The following is a 19,552-nucleotide window of genomic DNA, read 5'->3' on the forward strand; positions in this document are numbered from 1 at the left end:
ATCCTTAAACAGCCGACTAACCTGCCTGTTGATAGCTGCCTGCACCAGACATGATTCCCTGCATGCTGGCTGCTGAACAGATGTTCTGCTGCATGTCTGCATAATGTTTTATAAGCTCTGTATGTCCATAGTCTCACACTCCTTGTAGGCATTTATGCATTCTTTTGACCAGTAGTGGTCAGCAGTGTATTTCCCACAGGAGACTAGCAATGCTTTTTAGTTTCCATATTTATTTATTTGTTTGTTTATTAACAATTCAGAAAATGTTATGCAAAACACCTTATTGTAATCTAAGGATTAAGTTTGAGTAATGTAAAGGACATTTTGTCCATGAGGTAAATGAAATGACTTTCTATTCATCATTATTATTATTTTTCCATCACACTTGTGTTTTTATACAAGTTATAGTGTAATGATAACATATATTGATTTTACTTTTCATCTTGATAAAATAATGTATTTGGCATAGAGAACTAACATCATTTTTAAATCCTTTGTAGAAGAAGATGATATATCAAAAGTCAAGAAGGTGAATATTTTTGTCAAGAAAATCATACTTTAAGGGTTTCCACAAACATTTCAACCGTATCTGTACAATTATTCTTAAATGTTGTCAACTGAGATTTTTGGAAATCCTATAATAGGCTACACATTTGGGTTAGTCATTTGGTGGTTATTCACAGATTAGATGCTGAGGCGCTGTGCATCTAGATTTTATATTCATTATAAAAGGGCAAACCGCAGTGGTGACACTTGCTCCTAACTGCTGAATACATGTGTGCAGAACTCTGGATGCAGCAGACATGGTGGTGAATTCCTCTCCATGCAAGCCTCCTGTCAGCAAAAATGGACAAATCCTAGATAAGCTAATTTGGCTGAAAAATGTATTTGCCCCTTGGCTTTGATGAGGGACAAGTAATAGAGGCCAAGAAAAAAGACTCCTTCCGAGAAGTAATGCAACCTAGCCAAGTCCGTGGGATGAGGAATATCTGTTACAAAACAAGTGTGGCAATCTTTAGAGTTTCATAATCATTTCACAGTAGCCTCAACAGTGTATCACAGTGGGTCTCAAAGTGAGGGCCGGGGACCCCTATAGGAGTCCTTGAGGAGGTTCCAGTGGGTCCCCAGCAAAATAAGGAATAGTTTAATTCCACTGTAATTTAATTCCCTAGAAATAACCCCAATTAGAGGATGTATAAGAATGACTATTGTAACATTAGGTTTCACTCTTACCACTATTATCTGTCCACATACAGTGTAGACTTTCTATAATTCAATACTAAATAAACAACTAAAATCTTCCCATATGGGTCCCTGGGACTAAATCTTTTCAAAAGGGGGTCCATGGTCTACTGTGCATCTATTTATCAGTCCATGGCATGAAAACCCTTGAGAATCCCTGGTTTATCATATCCACAGCATATGAACAGAATGCATTATCCCATTGCACCACTGTCCTTATATGTGTGCATCTGATATGCAGACTGAATGCCGACGCTTCTCTCGTTGGCACTGACGTCGGCAGTCAGCACTGATGCAGTCCTCCTTTACAATCAACAGCCTAACTTGATCAGAGCAGGATGCTGCCAGCTGTCACAACTTGAGTCTGACTGTGTGGGTTCCAGCACAATGGCTTGTTCTCTCTCTGAAGATCAACACTGTGATGGGTTTCATTTAATAAAAAATTGTATTATGGATAGAATAGGCAGGTGATATAAAGATGTAACAACAGTTCTGGTCGGCGAACTGCCATGCCTTCAAAGTTTTTACTTGAACAACTAATTTACTATATGTCATTCACTCACTATCTGTCTGTATCTATCTTTTAACTGCTGATAGAGACAGTGTGATGTCAGTTGGTTAGGGTGGAGATTTAAAACATTGCCCCACCAACAGAAATATAGATTATAACACTCCAAACCCCAGCTCAGTGCATGCAAATCTGTAGTAAAATAGCTATAAATAAATAGCTAAGAAATCTTTTCATCATTACTCTGCCAAGCGGGCTTCAAGGATCAAGGAAACTGTGAATGGCATCTGCATTGACTGCTTCAATCAAACCGTTTGCCTCAAAATCCCAGATATGCAGCAACTCTTCTTCCAGTCTTCCTGTGTCTCTGTCTCACTTTTTTCCTCTCAAGTCTGGAACAGCAGATGTGAATGACACAGGCAATGCTTTGGCATGAGGACTTAGGGCCTCAAAGTCACTTTCATTCTCTCCCTCTGTTCCTCACATGAGAATCACTTGTCATGTTCAGTGGCCATCAGTAGTATCTGTGAACCACCCACCCAAATGGCGGATGGGTGGAGGAAATATGGGAGTGCAGAAGTGCCACCCTTAGTCTATTCCAGGGAACTGAATTGCCACAGTATCCTCCATGCCTCTCTGTACGCTGCGAAAGAGGTGCCATCTGTATCACCTTGGGCAGTTAAACACAGTACAACAGTGCTGCACTTATAATTAAATGTTTAGTTACAGAAGCTATATGTCCATCCAGTAAGCCTCCACATGGAGTGGATCTAATCCAGCTCTAGTTTCTGACTGTTACTGATCCTAATGATACACTCAGCCTGTATGATTCAAGCTCTTTTCTTCACAGTCAATTTTCAGATCATCTCTGCACTCCTATTAAAAGCACTGCGCTATCAAGGTCACCGTTACACACATTAAAACATCTTGTTGAAGTCAATTTAACAGCTGGAGGTAACATGTATGGTTGCCATGGTTTCACATATCTCTGTACAGGTGTGTATGCCATTGCCAATGCTCTCATGCGGTTCTCTGCATTAGCACTGCTTATTGGTAAATCTACTGTTCACCTTTGTAATACATCCAGTTATCAATATTCTAGAGAACAGGACAGTTGCACAGGTGATAAAATTATGCAAAAAATCTTACTTTAAAATGTCCTGTTCCTCTCACCCTAAAATCAAGCAACTAAACACATTTTTGTTGTGCATCACATAGTCTTTCAGCTCTCTTGTGAAGTCTATAAATACCACAGTGTTAATTAAGCTCTAGGTGCAGTGTCTGCTAATTCCTGACTTTTGATAGGTATAGTGTTATAGCGCAAGATCATATGCAAGAGCTCCTTCCTTCTAATATCTACCACAGTCACTGAGCTAACGCTGTTTCTAAATGTAGAAATGCAGAACAACTGCCTATAAAAAGAGCAGGCCTAGTTGGTCATGAAAAGGGGCGAAGTCTTTAGCCAGGGTCTCTGTCTGTATGTGATGCAGGTCACTGTAGGCTGGAGGCTGTTGGCAGCACTGCTTTAACTAAGCACAAGGAGTTTAAGCTACTGAGGCCGAGGGGAGTGTATGTGTGTGAGTGTGTGTGAAATTAAGAATGCAATTTTTTTTGAGAATCTAATGTTGTTTCGACTTGTGATAACTTTCAGCAAGTTAATCCCTCTGTGACTACAGTAGAAACTTTTTCTCTGCAGTGCTTGGCAACACAAACCTCCCTGATTCAGCCTGCCAAGCAGCTGATCAGCTGTGTATGTTAGACATGCACAGTGTATTCCCAATGATTAATACTAGCTATGGGGGGTAGAAGGTCACTTCTAGAAGATTATTATTAGAGCAGAATTATAACTGTTACTAATGACTGATTCCCTGCTAACAATTGCAATCAGTATCCTAAGTTATTGAATCAGATTGCCTCCAGTTATGTTTGAATTACTTTGCCTCCAAAATCCATCAAATATGAAGTTATGGACAGTTTTTTTCCCAGTTGGCAGACAATAAGTTGAATATAATCATCTGAACACATTATTCAACGTTTGATTTGAAGTTGTGTTAAACTATTTATGGATCCATAAAATTAAAAAAAAAAAAACACCCACCATTTGCCCACAAGGAGACCAGCTAGAAAAAAAAAGAAAAGATATTCATCAACACAACATTTACATCATCATCAGGGTATTAGAGATGAAAATATACACAAGCTCTATATAAGCAGCTCTTGGTTGCCAAATGGCTATAGCAGACCAAGCTTTTGCCAAACTGTTGCTGCTGATGATTGTAATACAAACACATTGACAGAATAACTTAGATAGAGAATGTGACAAGATCCAAAATTCACCAAGGAGTGAGCAAATATCAAACAACAGGTAGTGCCAGACAAGACATCTGATTGGTCAGATAGGCCTTCAAACTGTGTTTTACGAGTGTGTAAGGCTTATCTAACCATGCCTGATGGATTGGTCGCTAACCTAACTGGTGGTAACCAAGGAGATAATTGATGGTCTTTCTATTGTCCTCCTGTTTTAACAACAAGCTACTCAGTTAGGTACCAAACCTCCAGATATCCATTTGACATCTTTGTTTAACTAGGCCCAAATGGGATGCCTAACAGTACATAAGAGGTTAGTGTGAGCTAAGATTCATCAACATTAACTATTACAAGCACAGTGGTTCAAAATTTAAAGATTTAAAAATTTTTGTGTGCTCACAAAATTTTGAATTGGTGTCTTGGACTGTATGTCTTTCAGTCAGAGATCAATACATTGGGAGGAAAATGTACAGTAAGGAGCCATTTTTCATCTGCCTTTATGACTTTTTTTTTTTTAATTTCGAGCACACACTGTCCCAGGATGCTGGTCATAAAATGTCCTATTCAGCTCTTATTGACACCTAAAAGCAAATTTGGCCTTGTCAGCACTGCTTCATATTGAGTATAAATAAATACAGTGTTTAGTTGAATGATAACAACAAATTATAAATAGATATAGAATGGAAGAGACTTTCACAGCAGATTAGGTATTAATGATTATGTATGAGAGTCTGGAAGCTTGGTTTCTGGTTATTTAATGGCATTTTAAAAGCCTTTATAACGAGGATATTGCAAGGTCAGTTTTTCCTTTGAAAACTTTCCAAACAATTCCTTTCGTGTCTCTATATGTCCTGGCAGCTATGGATGTGGTTGTGTCAACCAAAGAGAATAATCCTCATAGTACAATGATAATACATGGGAATAACATAAAGTGCTTAGTCGGCATAGTGTATTGGTATTTACTATGATTTGAGGAAAATATTAAATTGAAAAATAAAGTAGATGAGAAAGAAAGAAAGAAAGAAGCAAACAAACAAAAGTATAGTTCTAAATAGCTATAAATATAAAGGAGGCATATCAGCAAAGTACTAAAAGCCCTAACTCAGCAAGTATACTGTACGTCCATTTCAAACACTATTTATATTCTAAGTACCATACTTAAAATACATGTAACTATGAAAAAGTTTAAAAAGATGAATAGAACCATGAACTAGGTCAAAGTGAAATACAACATAAAAGTTCTAGTGTAAAAATATACAGAAGTGGGTTTTGTGGAATACATCTTTGTCAAGGTGATAATTATCAAAACAATATTTCAACGCAATAAATTAGTTTAGAAATATAATAGAAGTCTTTGAAATCTGTTTCATAGCTGCTGCCAGAGAGATTTGTGACATCATCAGCTGCCTCCTTGCTCAGTCACTTAACAGTCCGCCATTCATGTGCGTTTACTCGTTTATATATTGATCTTCTTAGGCACTTGGGCTCTTCATCATTGATGAAACCTAAGGTCACTGGGTGTTTCAGTCTCTCAACATCAAACACCCTCCTCCAGGCAACCTAGCTGAGGTAGATCAGACCCCTTGTGTCCATGATGCATGTTAGTCCATGATCGCTCCTGTACATCCACAGCCATCTTGAATCCCTCTCTGCAGCTTCTGTGCTGGTTTTGACCGGAGGCCCTGCAGAAAGACTTGCCTGCATCCTACTTTGATGAGCACAAACAGCGTAAGCCGCCTCCGCCTGCAGCACTCGACCACCAAGACCTAAAAACTAGCTCCTCTCCCGCTCATTAGCCTCCTCCATCTGATCATCCCAGGGAAAGGACAGCCCAAGCATGGCCACCTGTCTTGATATCTCAGACAGCAGCACAAAGTCTGGCCTTAAGCGTGGTCACTGCAATCGTGTCTGGGATTTTGAGCTACCTCCCCAGGTGAACCTCAAGCTGCCACTTAAGGTCCCACTCCTGTTCTGAGGAGCCTGGCTGACACTTTTGGCTGTGGCTTCTCCCCGCTTTAATGAAAGCTGGGCGGATGTGTGTCAGCCACAGGCTTCAGTATGTAAAATATTAAGAGTAGTGAGAAGATAAAAAATAGCACACATGTCCCGAGGAATCTGCAAAGTTTAGAGTCGGAATCGAGGTTATAGCTTAAAGTATGAAGATATAGTTAGATTGTATAGTTTCAGTGGAAGAGGAACAATAAGTAGCAGAAATATGAGGAGGAACAGAAGTGTCTCGCTTCACAAGCACACTAATAATAGCTGCAAGGAGGGGGTTGGGAGCTGTATGGGAATCTTCAAAGAGTAAGTTTGACACTCACAGCAGGTTTCATAGAGATAAGGATATCCATCAAAGCCATTGAGACAGTTATGACCTATATGCATCCATTTTTATATTAAGATCCGTTTGAATTACTAAAGACTTAGAGTGCCATGATCCCTCCCACCCATCTTTACTCATTTAGCATGACATTTTGTGTGATTGTTCCAAATAGAGGCCCGGCTGGGTAGATAGAATGACAAAATGACACAGTGGTTTTGTGAAGCCATCTCGAGTTGTAAGTCACAGCATGCACCAATCACAGACAGATTTAATGTGTTGGCTTGGCCCTAGAGCACAGGCAACACATTTCATAAAAACAATCGGTCAGTATGTATTTTTGGCATTTGTGGTGTCCTCAATTGGTCCATCATTAGAGTGTAGTGATCATACAGTATGAACAGAGTTTCAGGATGATTGGGCAAATTGTCATTGGACAGGTTTACGTTGATGCACCTCAGTTTAGCTATGTATCACCAGGTTATCACTAGGAAAGACTGCAATCACATACAGTACTGCATATTCCTCGATGTCTCCTTCACAGTTTGGGTTTGGACTGAACAAAACAAGACATGGTTTGGTTATTGTGGGTATATTACAAAACCCCAGCAATAACTCATATCAACAAATCACCCAGACTGCTCTGTAGTCTACTGTATGTCCAGTAGTCATGGCAGGCTGTAGATCTGAGTACAGAACAGAAAATGAGTGATAAATGCAGGAGTTGAGAACTCAAGTATTATAGGCCTGCCTTTTAAAGTACTTCTAATTATATTAGAGCATATAGCCTACCTTTAGGAACAATATGCCTTAAATTTACTTTTCAAGGAAAATATAAAACTTTTGACTCAACTACGTTTTTCTGAGATTTGCAGTCGTTTATTCTTTGGAATAAAGGATTTACATACAAGACATATGAGCATAATTATGTAAAATATATGATAATGTCAAATAGAATATGTACTTTGACTTCTGATATTTAAAATGTATTATAAAGCAAATACTTTACCAAAGTAGAATGCTTAATGCACTAGAATAATCGTCTGTTTGCATATTTCTATTTTTTTGTGAAGTATTTGTCCGATCTTTTCACCAATGTGGTAAATATGAATAAATGTAAATGTGAGATTTACATTAATGTCAAAACAGCTGAAATGTCCAGAGAGACAATTAATTCAAAAGTTGTGTAATCTGAAATAGAGGGGGTGACAGGCCAGGCCATACACAAGTGTGCTACAGTGCAGAGAGAGGTGAAGTCCACTCTCTATTCACTGCCATCTCATTTTACTGTCGATTTTAAACAATGTTACAAACCAATGTGTCTTAATATCCTGTGTCTATTTCAAGAGTGTACCTTTGAATTGGATTGATTGGTATCACACCTGTCTATCGGGCTTGCAGACACAGGACTTCCATGTTTGAGACTGGATAGATATTGACCCAAAGCAGACACTGTAGTTCTTGATAGCATGAAGGATACCTATAACATACGTAGGTGTACAGTGTACGCCATTTTTTTTGGAGGTACAAACGAATAGTCACTACCTCTAATTAATACCATGGGGGAATGAAGAGACCAATAGGCAACATGCCTAATATGACTCAGTGTGTTACGTAATGCTGTGACTAATTTGGCTCAGCCTGAGAATCACCTCATATTCTTGAACTATGAGGGATCTGAATATCACTATTTCCTACAACAGATTATTTTATTTTCCATAAAGATATCGAATTGTGTTGGGTATACAATGTCGGTGAAAATGAAATTTGGGAGGGCCTTGATAGTCTATTCTCAAGAAAAACAAATCAGGATATTTCTTTCTTGAGTCACTGCATTTGTGAGATATATATAATGAAACCCTACGATTTCCTATGAGATGACACAAAGGTCATCCATAAGGGGCCGTCCAACTGAGAAGTGATTGCCTAGCAACACATGCTACCAACACTGCTAAAGTGGAAGACTGGCAGGATCGCCTCTTGGTGCAGGGCCGTTCAAAAAGGGCAAAGAGTTCATATGTTCGTTTGTGTTTTTATCATTATTTAGACATGTTGGCCCATTATCCAGAGGACACACAATTCATTCCCAGACAAATTTGGGAGTTGAGATCATTCTAATATAGTTTAATTGTTTCAATAACACCAGTTAGATATGTCTGATGTATTGACTGGGACAATGATGACTGGTTTTACACTGCCACCTGCTGTCTGTTTGCAGGATAGTCAGCTATCTGTCAAATAAATAAAAGTCTGAAATTGATTAAATCTCAGAGGGGGGGCTTCTGACGTCAGCAATAATAATACCTCTTACATAGCCTGTATGACCTCTTGCATGAGAAAAATCAAATATAAATGAAAAAGCTCCTTTGTTTCTCTTTGAATTTAATATTGCTTTTTTTTCATCGGTTATTTATTTTATTGCATCTTGTTAATATTTGTATTAGGCAAAGAGAGCGTGTTGGTGACATGCAGATCGAAAAGCAGAGTTTCTATGATTGATGATGTACCGGCATTTCCGCTCTCTGAGCGGTCCCTCTTCCGCCCTGATGCCCTTGTAGCTTAGCGGGCTGGAAGGGAGTTTAAGCCCTCAACTCTGTCTTACAGACAACCACCTTTTTTTCTACAAATAGAGTTATCTGGGAAGGGCTAACTGGAAGACAAATAGGTGTGTGACATATATAGGTACAGATATAGATATAGATAGATATAAAGATAGAGGTTGCTACTTATATAATTGTCTGACAGGTATTTTAAGTAACTTGTCTGTGTTAGAAGTTAGCTTTCTTTAGCAACCATGTTAGAAGACAGTTTTGGTAGGCTTCTAGCTATAAATGTGTCTGTCAGAAACTTTCCATATAACCTCGTCTGGGATGCAAGTCAATTTGTTTGGTTACATCTTGATTAACTTTTTGGAAGACAGATGCAGGAGGAGAATTACCCTCCTCAGGTGTAAAGAAATAAACAACATCCAACGGAGAAAAACTGGTAATTGTGTGCCTTCCATGCTGGGGCCGAACGATCGGGCAAGTGTTACAGTAGGTTAGGAGACATTTTTATTTTTGCTGGGCCGCTGCCTTTATATTTGTCTGGGAGTTGCTTTAGCAGCCGAGTAACTAGCAAAGTGGCTTTGAGCAGAACTGCGGTAAAGACAGAACAAGGAAAGTGCTGTTTACTGTCTCTTGTGAAACCACACAGGCTATTTATTACCTAGCGTAACCTAGCAACCACTGACATAGCATACCATCATCTGGGGACAGAATTTGTAAAAACGAATGCAGTAATCTAGATGTAGGGAAGAGAACATGGATACATCATCAGAAATATAGGTTATAGTTACTAGCTAGCTACCAGTGGTTTCAACACGGTGGTTACAGCTACACTTTCGATCTGTATCCTCTTTACACAAACCCTGTTGATTGATTCATGCATGTGAGCCATTCTGTCCAAGGAGTTTACCAGTTGGGATGGGGGCTAAAGCCTCCATGAGGATCTACCAGGCGATTCTTTTGTGTAGCATTGAACCTAGTAACCGACACTTACCATACAATTGCCTGGGGACCATGGGTGTATTAGCTGGGTACAAGGTTAGCAGCTAGCCAAGAACACGCTTAGGCACGCCCATGTTTCTGTGTGTTGGGGGAGGAGTTAGCGAGTTACCCAAGGCGCCACCCGCCGTCTGTAAGGCAGCGTCGAGGGCTCACACGCCCTTTGAGCTTGTAGCTATGGAAACTCGTCGATGGCAACATCCACCAGTCTGCTTTACCCATCCTCATACCTCTCAGAGGTGCTGAGTCTGATATAGCCTAGCTTATGTGTGCAAGTATAACCGATAAAAGAGAGGCTACAAGATGGCGATTGCGCGACTCATTGCTTGTTTTGTTCTTTATTCCAGCATACGTAAGTTGTTTTCCTTTTCGCAAAGCTATTATCAAAACGTTTGTGGATTTACTAGGTGCGGCTACCGTTAAATCGAAGCAATGCTCAGTAATGGAAATGATCGACTGTCAGTGCTAGAGCAGATGTGCTAGCTTGACATAAACAGGTTGACAATTATCGATATTTTGCTAGGAATGCATCGCAATCTATTCTTGAGTGGCTTTTATATGCCAGCAACGCTACGTTAACGTTACCAAAATGATGCGACTCAAAACTGAAAATGTATGTGTAAAGAGCATCCTGCATGCACTGCCTGCACATTTGTGTGTAACGTTAGCTTTAAGAATTGGTTTGTGGAAGTTAACGTTATCAGCATTGTAATTTAATCTCAAACACATAACATCACCAATGGCTGTCAAGCATGCTGTTTATAACGATAGATAGTTACGAAATCGTGCTGAAATATTTTGTCAGAAAAGCATAAGCCTAACGTTAACATTAACTAGCTGGTGTGTTTAGCTGTCATTGCAAAATAATTTTGAAGAAATTCTGGAATGAAAATAAGGCTTCTTCAAAAGCAAACGGCAACTACGGGGGAGGTTTAAAGTCTTGACCTACCATAAATCACAGGCTATTAGGCCTATAGTAGCATCTCAAATAAACTGGATCTATTTTGCATGTAAACACAGGATTTGCTCGACTTTGTTTTGAGGTGGTTGATATCTCATAGTATTGCCCTTTGGTGTAACCTCACTCCAAAGTTGAAATGCCATTTCACCATTCAAACCGGATCCGTCCCGAGTGGCGGATTGTGTGTGGAGGACCGTCACATGGTGACGATGAGCGGAGGTTTCGCGGTTTGAGCCGGGTCGATGGCATCTGCTGAACGCGAAGAGCCTGCCAGTGGCCTCTCGACATCGGTTACAGCGGTGTCGTGACTTGGATAATATGGTTTCAGCCCTGCCCACCAGCTGGGCCGGCTGTGTTTAGAGGGGCGAGTGATGTAGTTGATGCTGCGTGATACAGTATATCACATTCCCCTCTGGTGTGAACTTGGTGTGAACTCACTCACTCCTAAAGTGAAATAAAGCCCGATTTGGATCAGCAAGTATTGGACTTTTGTGGTCACAGGTTCGCATTTCAGGCCAAACTGAGGTCAAAGCTGAGTGTGAAATTTGTGCCAGGCCAGTGACCTTTGATTACATTGGCAGTAATGTGAAGTGGACAAGACATGCACAGACTGTTGAGCAAAGGTGTGTGGTCAGGTGAATTTATTTTGTCACCAAATGACAGAGCTGGGAGGCAAAGCTTCCTTTATCAAGTTCCTCTCGCCTTGTTTTGGTTCCGAAATGGACTGACTTGATAGCTACCATTTCTGACTTAGTGCTTAGTTATAGTTCACTACCTTAGTAGCATTTGTGAAATGGTCTGAAATTCTACTCTTAACTTTAAAGCCTTTAGCTTTAAAATAATGAATGTGAATCAATATTATTTAATTCAGAATTCAGTAAAGTATAATTAGGGTGCCTCTGTGAATTAATTTAAATTACATCAAGAGAAGAATAACAAAGTGAATGGTTTTCTTTACTTATCCTGATACATTTTGGAAGATGTGTTAGAAATGTGGTCTAAAACCTGCTGGAGCTATATCTCTAACCATGTTTATTCACTCTGGGCTCCTGGTGACTGATTTCTACAGTTTCCGAAATGTCAAAAGTGTAGCCGCCTAGATTCTCTTCAGAAACTATAAGGGCAAAATACAGCTTAGGTGCCTCTTTCTCACATTTCCCCTCCAGTGCTTATGACAAGATGACTGTCTCATTTTAATGCAGGCCTACTGGCGTGCTTAGTTGTTGTTACACAGTCACTCTCGTATGCTGCGTATCCCTATGGTCACTGGTCCACACTGCCCCATGTTGCTCGCAGCTAACTCTGTCTTCGGCATTTTTGTGATGACTGCACTGGAATGTCTGGGAAAAAGGCTTTTTTTAGATGCACTGGATCAACAACTTTGGAGTGGGGATGGGGATGGGCAGTTGTTTTCATATTTAGTGGGTAAGAGGATTGCAGAATGTGGCTATTTAAGAGAGCATTTCTCTCAGAACAGGCTATCCTATTTTATCTATGCATTACAACAACAGAGGGATTAAATAGGAGCTTGTGTATGCTTTCCAGCAAGCACTGAGATTATTTTCATAACATAAGAGATTCTGTCCTCTTTAGCCTACATTGTACCATGGGGGGGGCCTCCATTGTGTGTATGAATGCTTTTATTCTAAGCTTATATTAGCAATTAGCTAGCCATTGTCTATTTAATTGACCATGGTGATTCTTTCCCACGGCCTTAATTTTTCTTTGCTTTATTGTATAGGCAGAGATGAGGAGATGTAGGCTATACTTTGGGAGGCTTTTACAAAACCCAGGCCAACACTAGGCCAAGTTATATAGTAGGTTCATGACACAAAGAATAGAAGTGCAGAGTAAGTATCGTGCACACAATACTACAGATTCTGTAAACCAATATTTTTGCTCACAGGAACGTAGTTTTTAATGCACCCGTGACCCTACTTTAATACCCTGCCCTACTGCCCCAGTACACATGCATCCTATCATAATCACAGTAGTATCTGTTATTATGGCCTAAATGGACTTAAACAAAATGTAATTAAATGAAACATTTCTTGTAAAATTAGAATAAAACATTCCACTCTCCCAGTTGATGTCATAGTTCATGTAAAGAATGCCAGTTGTTATTTGTTTTTAATACTAAGCTTTTGTGGGGGGTTTTCTTGTAATGTGCTACTTTATAGTGTGCTTGTAGTGTGTTTAATCGAAGCTGTGCTGCATATACCAGCTTTGTACACAAGATTTGTGTTTTTTCTGAAAACGAGGGCCTTGCTCTTCATGGAAACTCCCAGTTTGAGGAAAGAATCTGTCTTTACTCTGGATTTAGCCCACAACTAACCTTGGTCTACGCTCTTAGTCCTGTAGCTTTCACAGAGACAGACTAAAAAGCCCTTACGTATTCTGAGCGAGCATTTGTTCGGCGAGCTCTCCTTGTGTCTCTCAGGATGTCCAGTCACTGCCGGGGTAAAAATAGCTCTTGATGTACAGGGTGGGAAAGTCAGCAACAGAGACGGAAGCTGAGACCTGGGAGTCAGATCTCATCAGTGTCCACAGCTGTGCTAATATGACTAGATGCTTTGGCAGGACCCATGTTCCCCTCACTCTCAGGACGAGCAGCAGCAATTTGCTAGTTCCCTCTGGCCCCCAGTCATACATCTCTCGGCTACTTGTGTGATAACAAGGCAACTCTGAAAAAACACCTCAGAAGTAGGCGTAGTGCACAGTGCCATGAGCTGACGGGAGGCTACGTCTTAGAAATTACAGTCCATATGCGCCACGCATTGGCAAGCAAGCCTGCCATCATGAAACATTTTAAATGAAGCGCAGAGCATGTTCAAGGCCTATTCAGATCAACGCTGCTTATTATTGTCTAATTTCACCCCTCATTTAAAACCCTTCATATTGCCCCCACAGGGAGAGGGAATGCGTTCATTACTCAGCATGGGTGCGGTTAATAGCATGTGTACCCAGCAATTATTACATTTGGAAGTGTTTTGTGGCAGACACAGTAGGTTGAATATAGAGACACGGTAGAAGGTGGAAACATGCTTATTTATTCTCATACAAAAATTATGGATCATTAACATTAGGGATCTTAATTTTCACACCCTGTCAACTCCCACATTTTGCAACTGTAGTTTTAACCCCCCATATTCACCTATTTACCACTTAAATTGTCTTTCTGCTGGCCCAGTTTGACCAAAAGTATTTGTGAATGATGCATCTTGCCATTAAGATCTGACATTTACAAAATGACACTGATTGCTTTAAGGAGTGCACTGAAGCAATGAGCTGAAAACTTTGAACAAGTATATCAAATGCTTTGTTTGTGCCAGAGGGAAACCAAGATGGTTGATTAAATGTGTTTTGATTTTAAGCACATTTGTACTGTTGTTTTGTGGTTCTATGATTTGTTTTGTTTTGGGTTGTTAATATGTTCTTTCTTTTCTGTAAATTCATTATAAATAAGCGTCCCACTTTAGCAGACAGGCTCCTCCACTAAACCTGGAATTACTGAATGAAAAGTGTGTCTTGTGTTTGAGGGTGTATGGCTTTTAAACAGAAATCAGCTTCAACACAAATTCTGCATAGCTACGTTGAGAAATTGTGCACTACTTCCCAGAAACCATTGTTGGTGTGAGTGAATAAATATTTGAATTGCACCTTGGCCCAAACGGTTGGCTAAATTTGCTGAACTCACCAGTAGAGTTGACACTTTAGAGAAAAGAAGTGATCAGGTTGGCATTTTGTAGAGGAGCTGTGTAATTGAATGCTCTTGTGGGTTTCACACCACTGACTAGTTCCAGCTATTCTACATAGGTGCTATCATGGCCCAAAAGATCTTAAAGATCTTAAACAACGCTGTAGACGTATTCACATTCTCACATCAAGTTTGTTTTTGACAGCTCAGACATGTCCACTCCCTTTGGCTCTGGAAGTATTTTCTCTATGCTCATATGGTGATAATTTACATTAACCAGAAGGATTTCACTGTGCCACATATGAACAGTTAACTCTCCACTAACCCTAAGCCTAGACTGTTTTACAATCTTGGAGAGTAAATAAAGAAAAAAAAGTTTTACACACATAAAAGTCTTGAGAGACAGGTGTGAAGGACAAAAAACGAAAAGGTAGATACTGAGAAAGTAATATAATCCCACACACTGTCTACACTTGCATAGATTATTATTATTATGTGTAAAGTGTAGACAGTGTGCAGGATTATATTGCTTTCTCAGTATCTACCTTTTTGGTAGATACTGCACCTGTCACTCAAGACTTTTAGGTGCATGTGCAAAAATTCTTTCTCTTTATTTACTACAACCTATTTGGTTGATTGATTATTTTTTAGCACCATAGGTGTATGGGGTTATATTGCTTTCTCACAATCTTGAATAGCCAATGGTTGTAGAAGTTGAAACCCTGATGTATGGCAATATATCAAGTTATGCTGAACAGTTAAACTAAATGCTGATAAATGGCTACTACAATTTTTAAAGCAAATTCAGCGTTTTAGCGAGTAGTATTTTGTACAGTCTGTTGGAACTGGCAGGTCTTTCTCTCTTCCCTCCTCTCTACCTGCTTCTCTCGACACACACGCACACACATACACACACACACATACACAGTGCTATAAAATATACACTGCATAATTTATTGTTGAATTAAAAAAACATGATCATATGATGAACCTGTGCCAATATCATTCTGGCATTGAGGGAACATAAGGTGTAAAATAGGGGGAAACTGCAATGAGTGAATGATGGGCTGAGGGAACATCAGGTCTAAAACTGCTGTTCACAGACTGGGTAATACACAACCTGCATTTACCTGATCAGCACCAGCCACCACATAGATACATTCATTGATTGTTCCATAAAAGTTTGCAGAATGTTTTTAAGTAAGATTATTCAGGACAGTGGAACAATAAAAAATACATTGCATGCCTAATTTTGGAGAATAGGAGAGGATGAAATAATATAAAACTTTTAAAATGAGTAAGTAGCAATAAGTCATGTATTACTTTTTGGAGTACTGGCAACTTAACATTCAGCACTAGCCCTCCCTAACCACCAGCAGCACTGCAAAATTAAATGAGAAATTATTATCCAATTAGCTACTTAAAAGGAACCAATTCAAATGGTGAAGTGAGGATATTTCAACTTAGGAGGAAGTTTATGCCAAGGGGCTGTGCGGTACGCTCATTAAAAATGCACCATTTATACATTTGGCCCCAGGTGCTTATCTTTTGGGATGGAAGTGGGGAGTAATTAATAAGCTATGTTTACCCTAAATCTGATCCTAAGGCTGTCACACTCTCTGAGGTTCTATATTTATCACTCAAATCCACTGTTTATTAGGCAACATGCCCGGTTGTCAATGTCTGCTAATGAAAACACTTGTGTGTGCCATTAGTGTTACTCAGCATTGTGCGTCTTGTTTCCTTTTTTCGCAGGCCACATTCCATCATCGCTTGGGGTAATCCTCCGAACCACGGACAAGATTGTGTGGGCAAATGAGTTTGAACGTAAGTTGCTGGAAAATCACTCTAACCTATTTAGTCAAAGTAGCTTTTCTTTCCCTGATTTGGCATGCCAGCTCCTGCTCTCATATATTCTGTTTCCTTCACAGCCATTGAATTGACCTGTTTGATAGAGTCAATCTCAACAAACAACCCAAGGATTGAATGGAAAAAGATTAAAAACGGTGTCCCCAGTTATGTGTACTTTCAAAACAGGATAGCAGGTAAATACTACTACTGCTTGGAAAGTCTTTTTTCTTGGAAATATCCATCAAACAGCACACCACAGCATTTCAAAAGAAGTGCCTCATCAAAACTTGGCTGAATGAATAGTACCTTCAAAGAACTTGGCAATGATTTTTGCCTTTCAACTGTGAGGTCTGGCTGTGTATATGAATGAGCGATTGTAAAGGGTTTTGTCTCTCTCACAAGGGGACTTGGAGCACAGAGCGCAGCTCAGAGAGCCGGCAAACATTCTGATCTTCAACACGAGCCGGTCAGACACTGCTGAATACCGCTGTGAGGTGGCCGCCATCGACGACCAAAGGGACTTTGATGAGATACTTATTAGTCTTGCAGTAAGAGGTACGGTGAGCTGGTACTTTCTTAGGATACCACACCACCAACTTGTCCATGGCTTATATTTGCATCCAGAGTTACATTTTAAGATGTTCTGAAATTATTTTGGCCTAGTAGTGGTATATCACAAATGCGATGCAACCTGTTTTTCCTGATCCTGTAATAAAGATTAATTTGTGTTTGACTGCTAATGTCTCATTAACGTCTGTGTCTCTGTGCAGTGAAGCCTGTGGTGCCGCGGTGCAGTGTGCCGGTGGCGGTCACGGTGGGGACGACCTCTGAGCTGCGCTGTCTGGAGAACGAGGGCTTCCCTGCCCCTCAGTACCGCTGGTTCCACAACAACGAGGAGCTTCCTCAGGACCCCAAGAGCAGCCCCAAGTTTGTCAACTCTTCCTACACCATCAACCCTGACACTGGAGGCCTGGTAAGAAAGAGAGCCTCTCTCATTTGCTTTGATGCGCTTTGATGTTTTTTTTTGGTTCTTGAATTGACTGTTATTAGTGCGCTGCAGAAACCGATGTGTGTGGTGTCAAGGATGAGGGATGGGAAAGTCAGTGGCTACGTTTACATGAACATACTATTATTATTACCATTACTATAGGGATCATCATTACTTTCCCCTCTATTAGAAGAAATCTCAGTCAAATAGGGAGGGAGTAGCTGGCAGTTGCACCTTTTCATTCTTTTTGCTGCTGGACTGTTCTATTAGTGGATGGGACTCCTCAGGTGGAAAGGAATATTCTGTTAATTGGTTTATGCAGCGGACTATGGCCAAAGGCTGGGTCACGCTGCACATGTAAATGTTCCCAGTGAGGAAGCCAAGCCAAAAACAGGACTACTTTGCATTCAAAGCCAGTGCAACAGGCGTTAACGTTTCATTTTGAAAACACAGTAACTTGGAAACGGTCACAAGGTTACAATGTTACATTTTTAATCACAGCAAAAGTGATGAAGACAACCTTTCAAGTCCACATCAAAAAGTCTGCTTACACCTATTAAGAGGTTACATGGCTTACAGCACAGTTAAAGACAATCAGTGATACAAGACCATTGGAAAATATTAAAGGAATTTATCCACAAGTCTGTAATATCATAACACAAGGGAAATGGTTTATATTTTAGACACCCAAGCATGCCTTGGTGTTTGGTAGAAAATGGAGCTGCGTGATGTTACCTTGAAAGATTTCTGAAAATATCTCCACAGAAATTCCGCAGGGTGAGGAAGGAGGATGCAGGAGAGTACTACTGCCAGGCGAAGAACGATGCCGGACATGCGCAGTGTCCAGCACAGATGATGGAAGTCTGTGAGTGACGTTCTTACATTCTTTTACATTTTTGCAACTTTCTTGAAACGTTGTGAGGCAGGTTGTGAGATTTTATTTGCTTCATTGCGGTAAACAAGGGAGTGTTGAACACAGCATGTTAAAAGATAAATTGTTTGTTTCAGGTTGTTTATTGCAGTATAGTTGCAGTTTGATTTTAATGACTCATGGAAATTGATATTTCAGGGGTTTTTTTTTAAAGAGAAAGTAAAGGTTTTCTGCTTTAATCATCAAAATTCAACCAATTTGCAATAAATTAGATATGTTGCCAAAAATCTTTCAGTTTCATTATCAAAAAATTCCTGGTTATATTGTGTGTTGTGTTAACTTTGGTCTTATAAATCTGTTTTAATATAAAACATGTCAACTTGTTGTTAAGAAACCTCTGCTTAGTCATTCTAGTTGCAATGTATTACTGTGGCTCTAAATGACAGGCATTGATATCTGTTAGATGTTGTCATTTCAAAGCCATTCCTCTGAGTTGTCTGACCTTGTCAAGATGTCACTGAAGCGTCTCGTCTCTCAAAGGCCTGTTTCAATAATTCCAGATGACGTCGACATTCTTGGGATTTTCCTGAAGTCGTGCGCTGCCCTGGTTGTATTCATCTGTGTGACTGCCTGGATTTGTCTCGCCTATAAACATGGATGCTTCGCCAGCAAAGATCACACTGAAAACAAGTGAGTGTGTCATGAACTATAGAGCTTTGAAGAAGGAAAGAGGCAATATGTTAGTCTGTAAATTATTCTTTAGTTGTGTGCTATGTGATTTTTGTCTTTTTATCTTTGTGAAGAAATTATTTATATGTATATTTACATTTCAGCTACAAACTGCCAGCACAGGATGATGGTGTTGACTATGGTGATGCAGATGAGGTAAACAAAATCTGCATAATTTATGTTAAGTTCTTTGTATTAAAAGTAGTAGTGATAGTACTGGGAGTATTAGTAGGAATAACTTTCCTGTCTGATTGTTTCTAGGGACATTTCCGCCACAAATCATCATTCATCATTTGACAGCTGACAGAGGATGAGAAGGAACCGAAGACAGAAGAAGAAGGTCGGATTAAATTGCAACAACGATGCTCCACATGATAAAACCTGAGGTGTAACACGGCACATTATTCTCTGATGCACATCAAAGTCAAATCAACCAACTTGCCAAAGTAATTTTAATGACATCGTTTTTGTGGCGTTATTTCATGATTTTTATAATGGAATGATCATTTTATGTTACTTTGTTACTGTTCATT

The 19,552-nt window shown here is 39.8% G+C and overlaps 1 protein-coding gene across 1 annotated transcript; it reads left to right on the top strand.

Moving 5' to 3' along the window:
- Positions 1 to 10,141: 10,141 nt before the first annotated feature.
- On the top strand, positions 10,142 to 19,316 carry jam3a (junctional adhesion molecule 3a). The gene is made up of 9 exons (XM_071536352.1): positions 10,142 to 10,274; positions 16,336 to 16,407; positions 16,512 to 16,625; positions 16,834 to 16,986; positions 17,202 to 17,404; positions 18,185 to 18,284; positions 18,851 to 18,980; positions 19,124 to 19,175; positions 19,281 to 19,316. Exons 1-9 carry the CDS (start codon positions 10,226 to 10,228, stop codon positions 19,314 to 19,316), a joined length of 909 nt encoding a protein of 302 aa, XP_071392453.1. The 5' UTR covers positions 10,142 to 10,225.
- Positions 19,317 to 19,552: the final 236 nt, after the last annotated feature.

The sequence above is a fragment of the Centroberyx affinis genome, unplaced genomic scaffold (genome assembly GCF_046629955.1).
Source record: "Centroberyx affinis isolate AG114_WGS23_722 - 3 ecotype Tasmania unplaced genomic scaffold, CSIRO-AGI_Caff_v1 ptg002859l_1, whole genome shotgun sequence".
NCBI lineage: Eukaryota > Metazoa > Chordata > Actinopteri > Beryciformes > Berycidae > Centroberyx > Centroberyx affinis.

Coding starts and splice junctions, on each gene's coding strand:
- jam3a (XM_071536352.1), top strand. CDS start 10,226: ATGGCGATTGCGCGACTCATTGCTTGTTTTGTTCTTTATTCCAGCATA. Junction 16,987..17,201: donor TATTAGTCTTGCAGTAAGAG/GTACGGTGAGCT, acceptor GTCTCTGTGCAG/TGAAGCCTGTGGTGCCGCGG. Junction 19,176..19,280: donor ACTATGGTGATGCAGATGAG/GTAAACAAAATC, acceptor GATTGTTTCTAG/GGACATTTCCGCCACAAATC.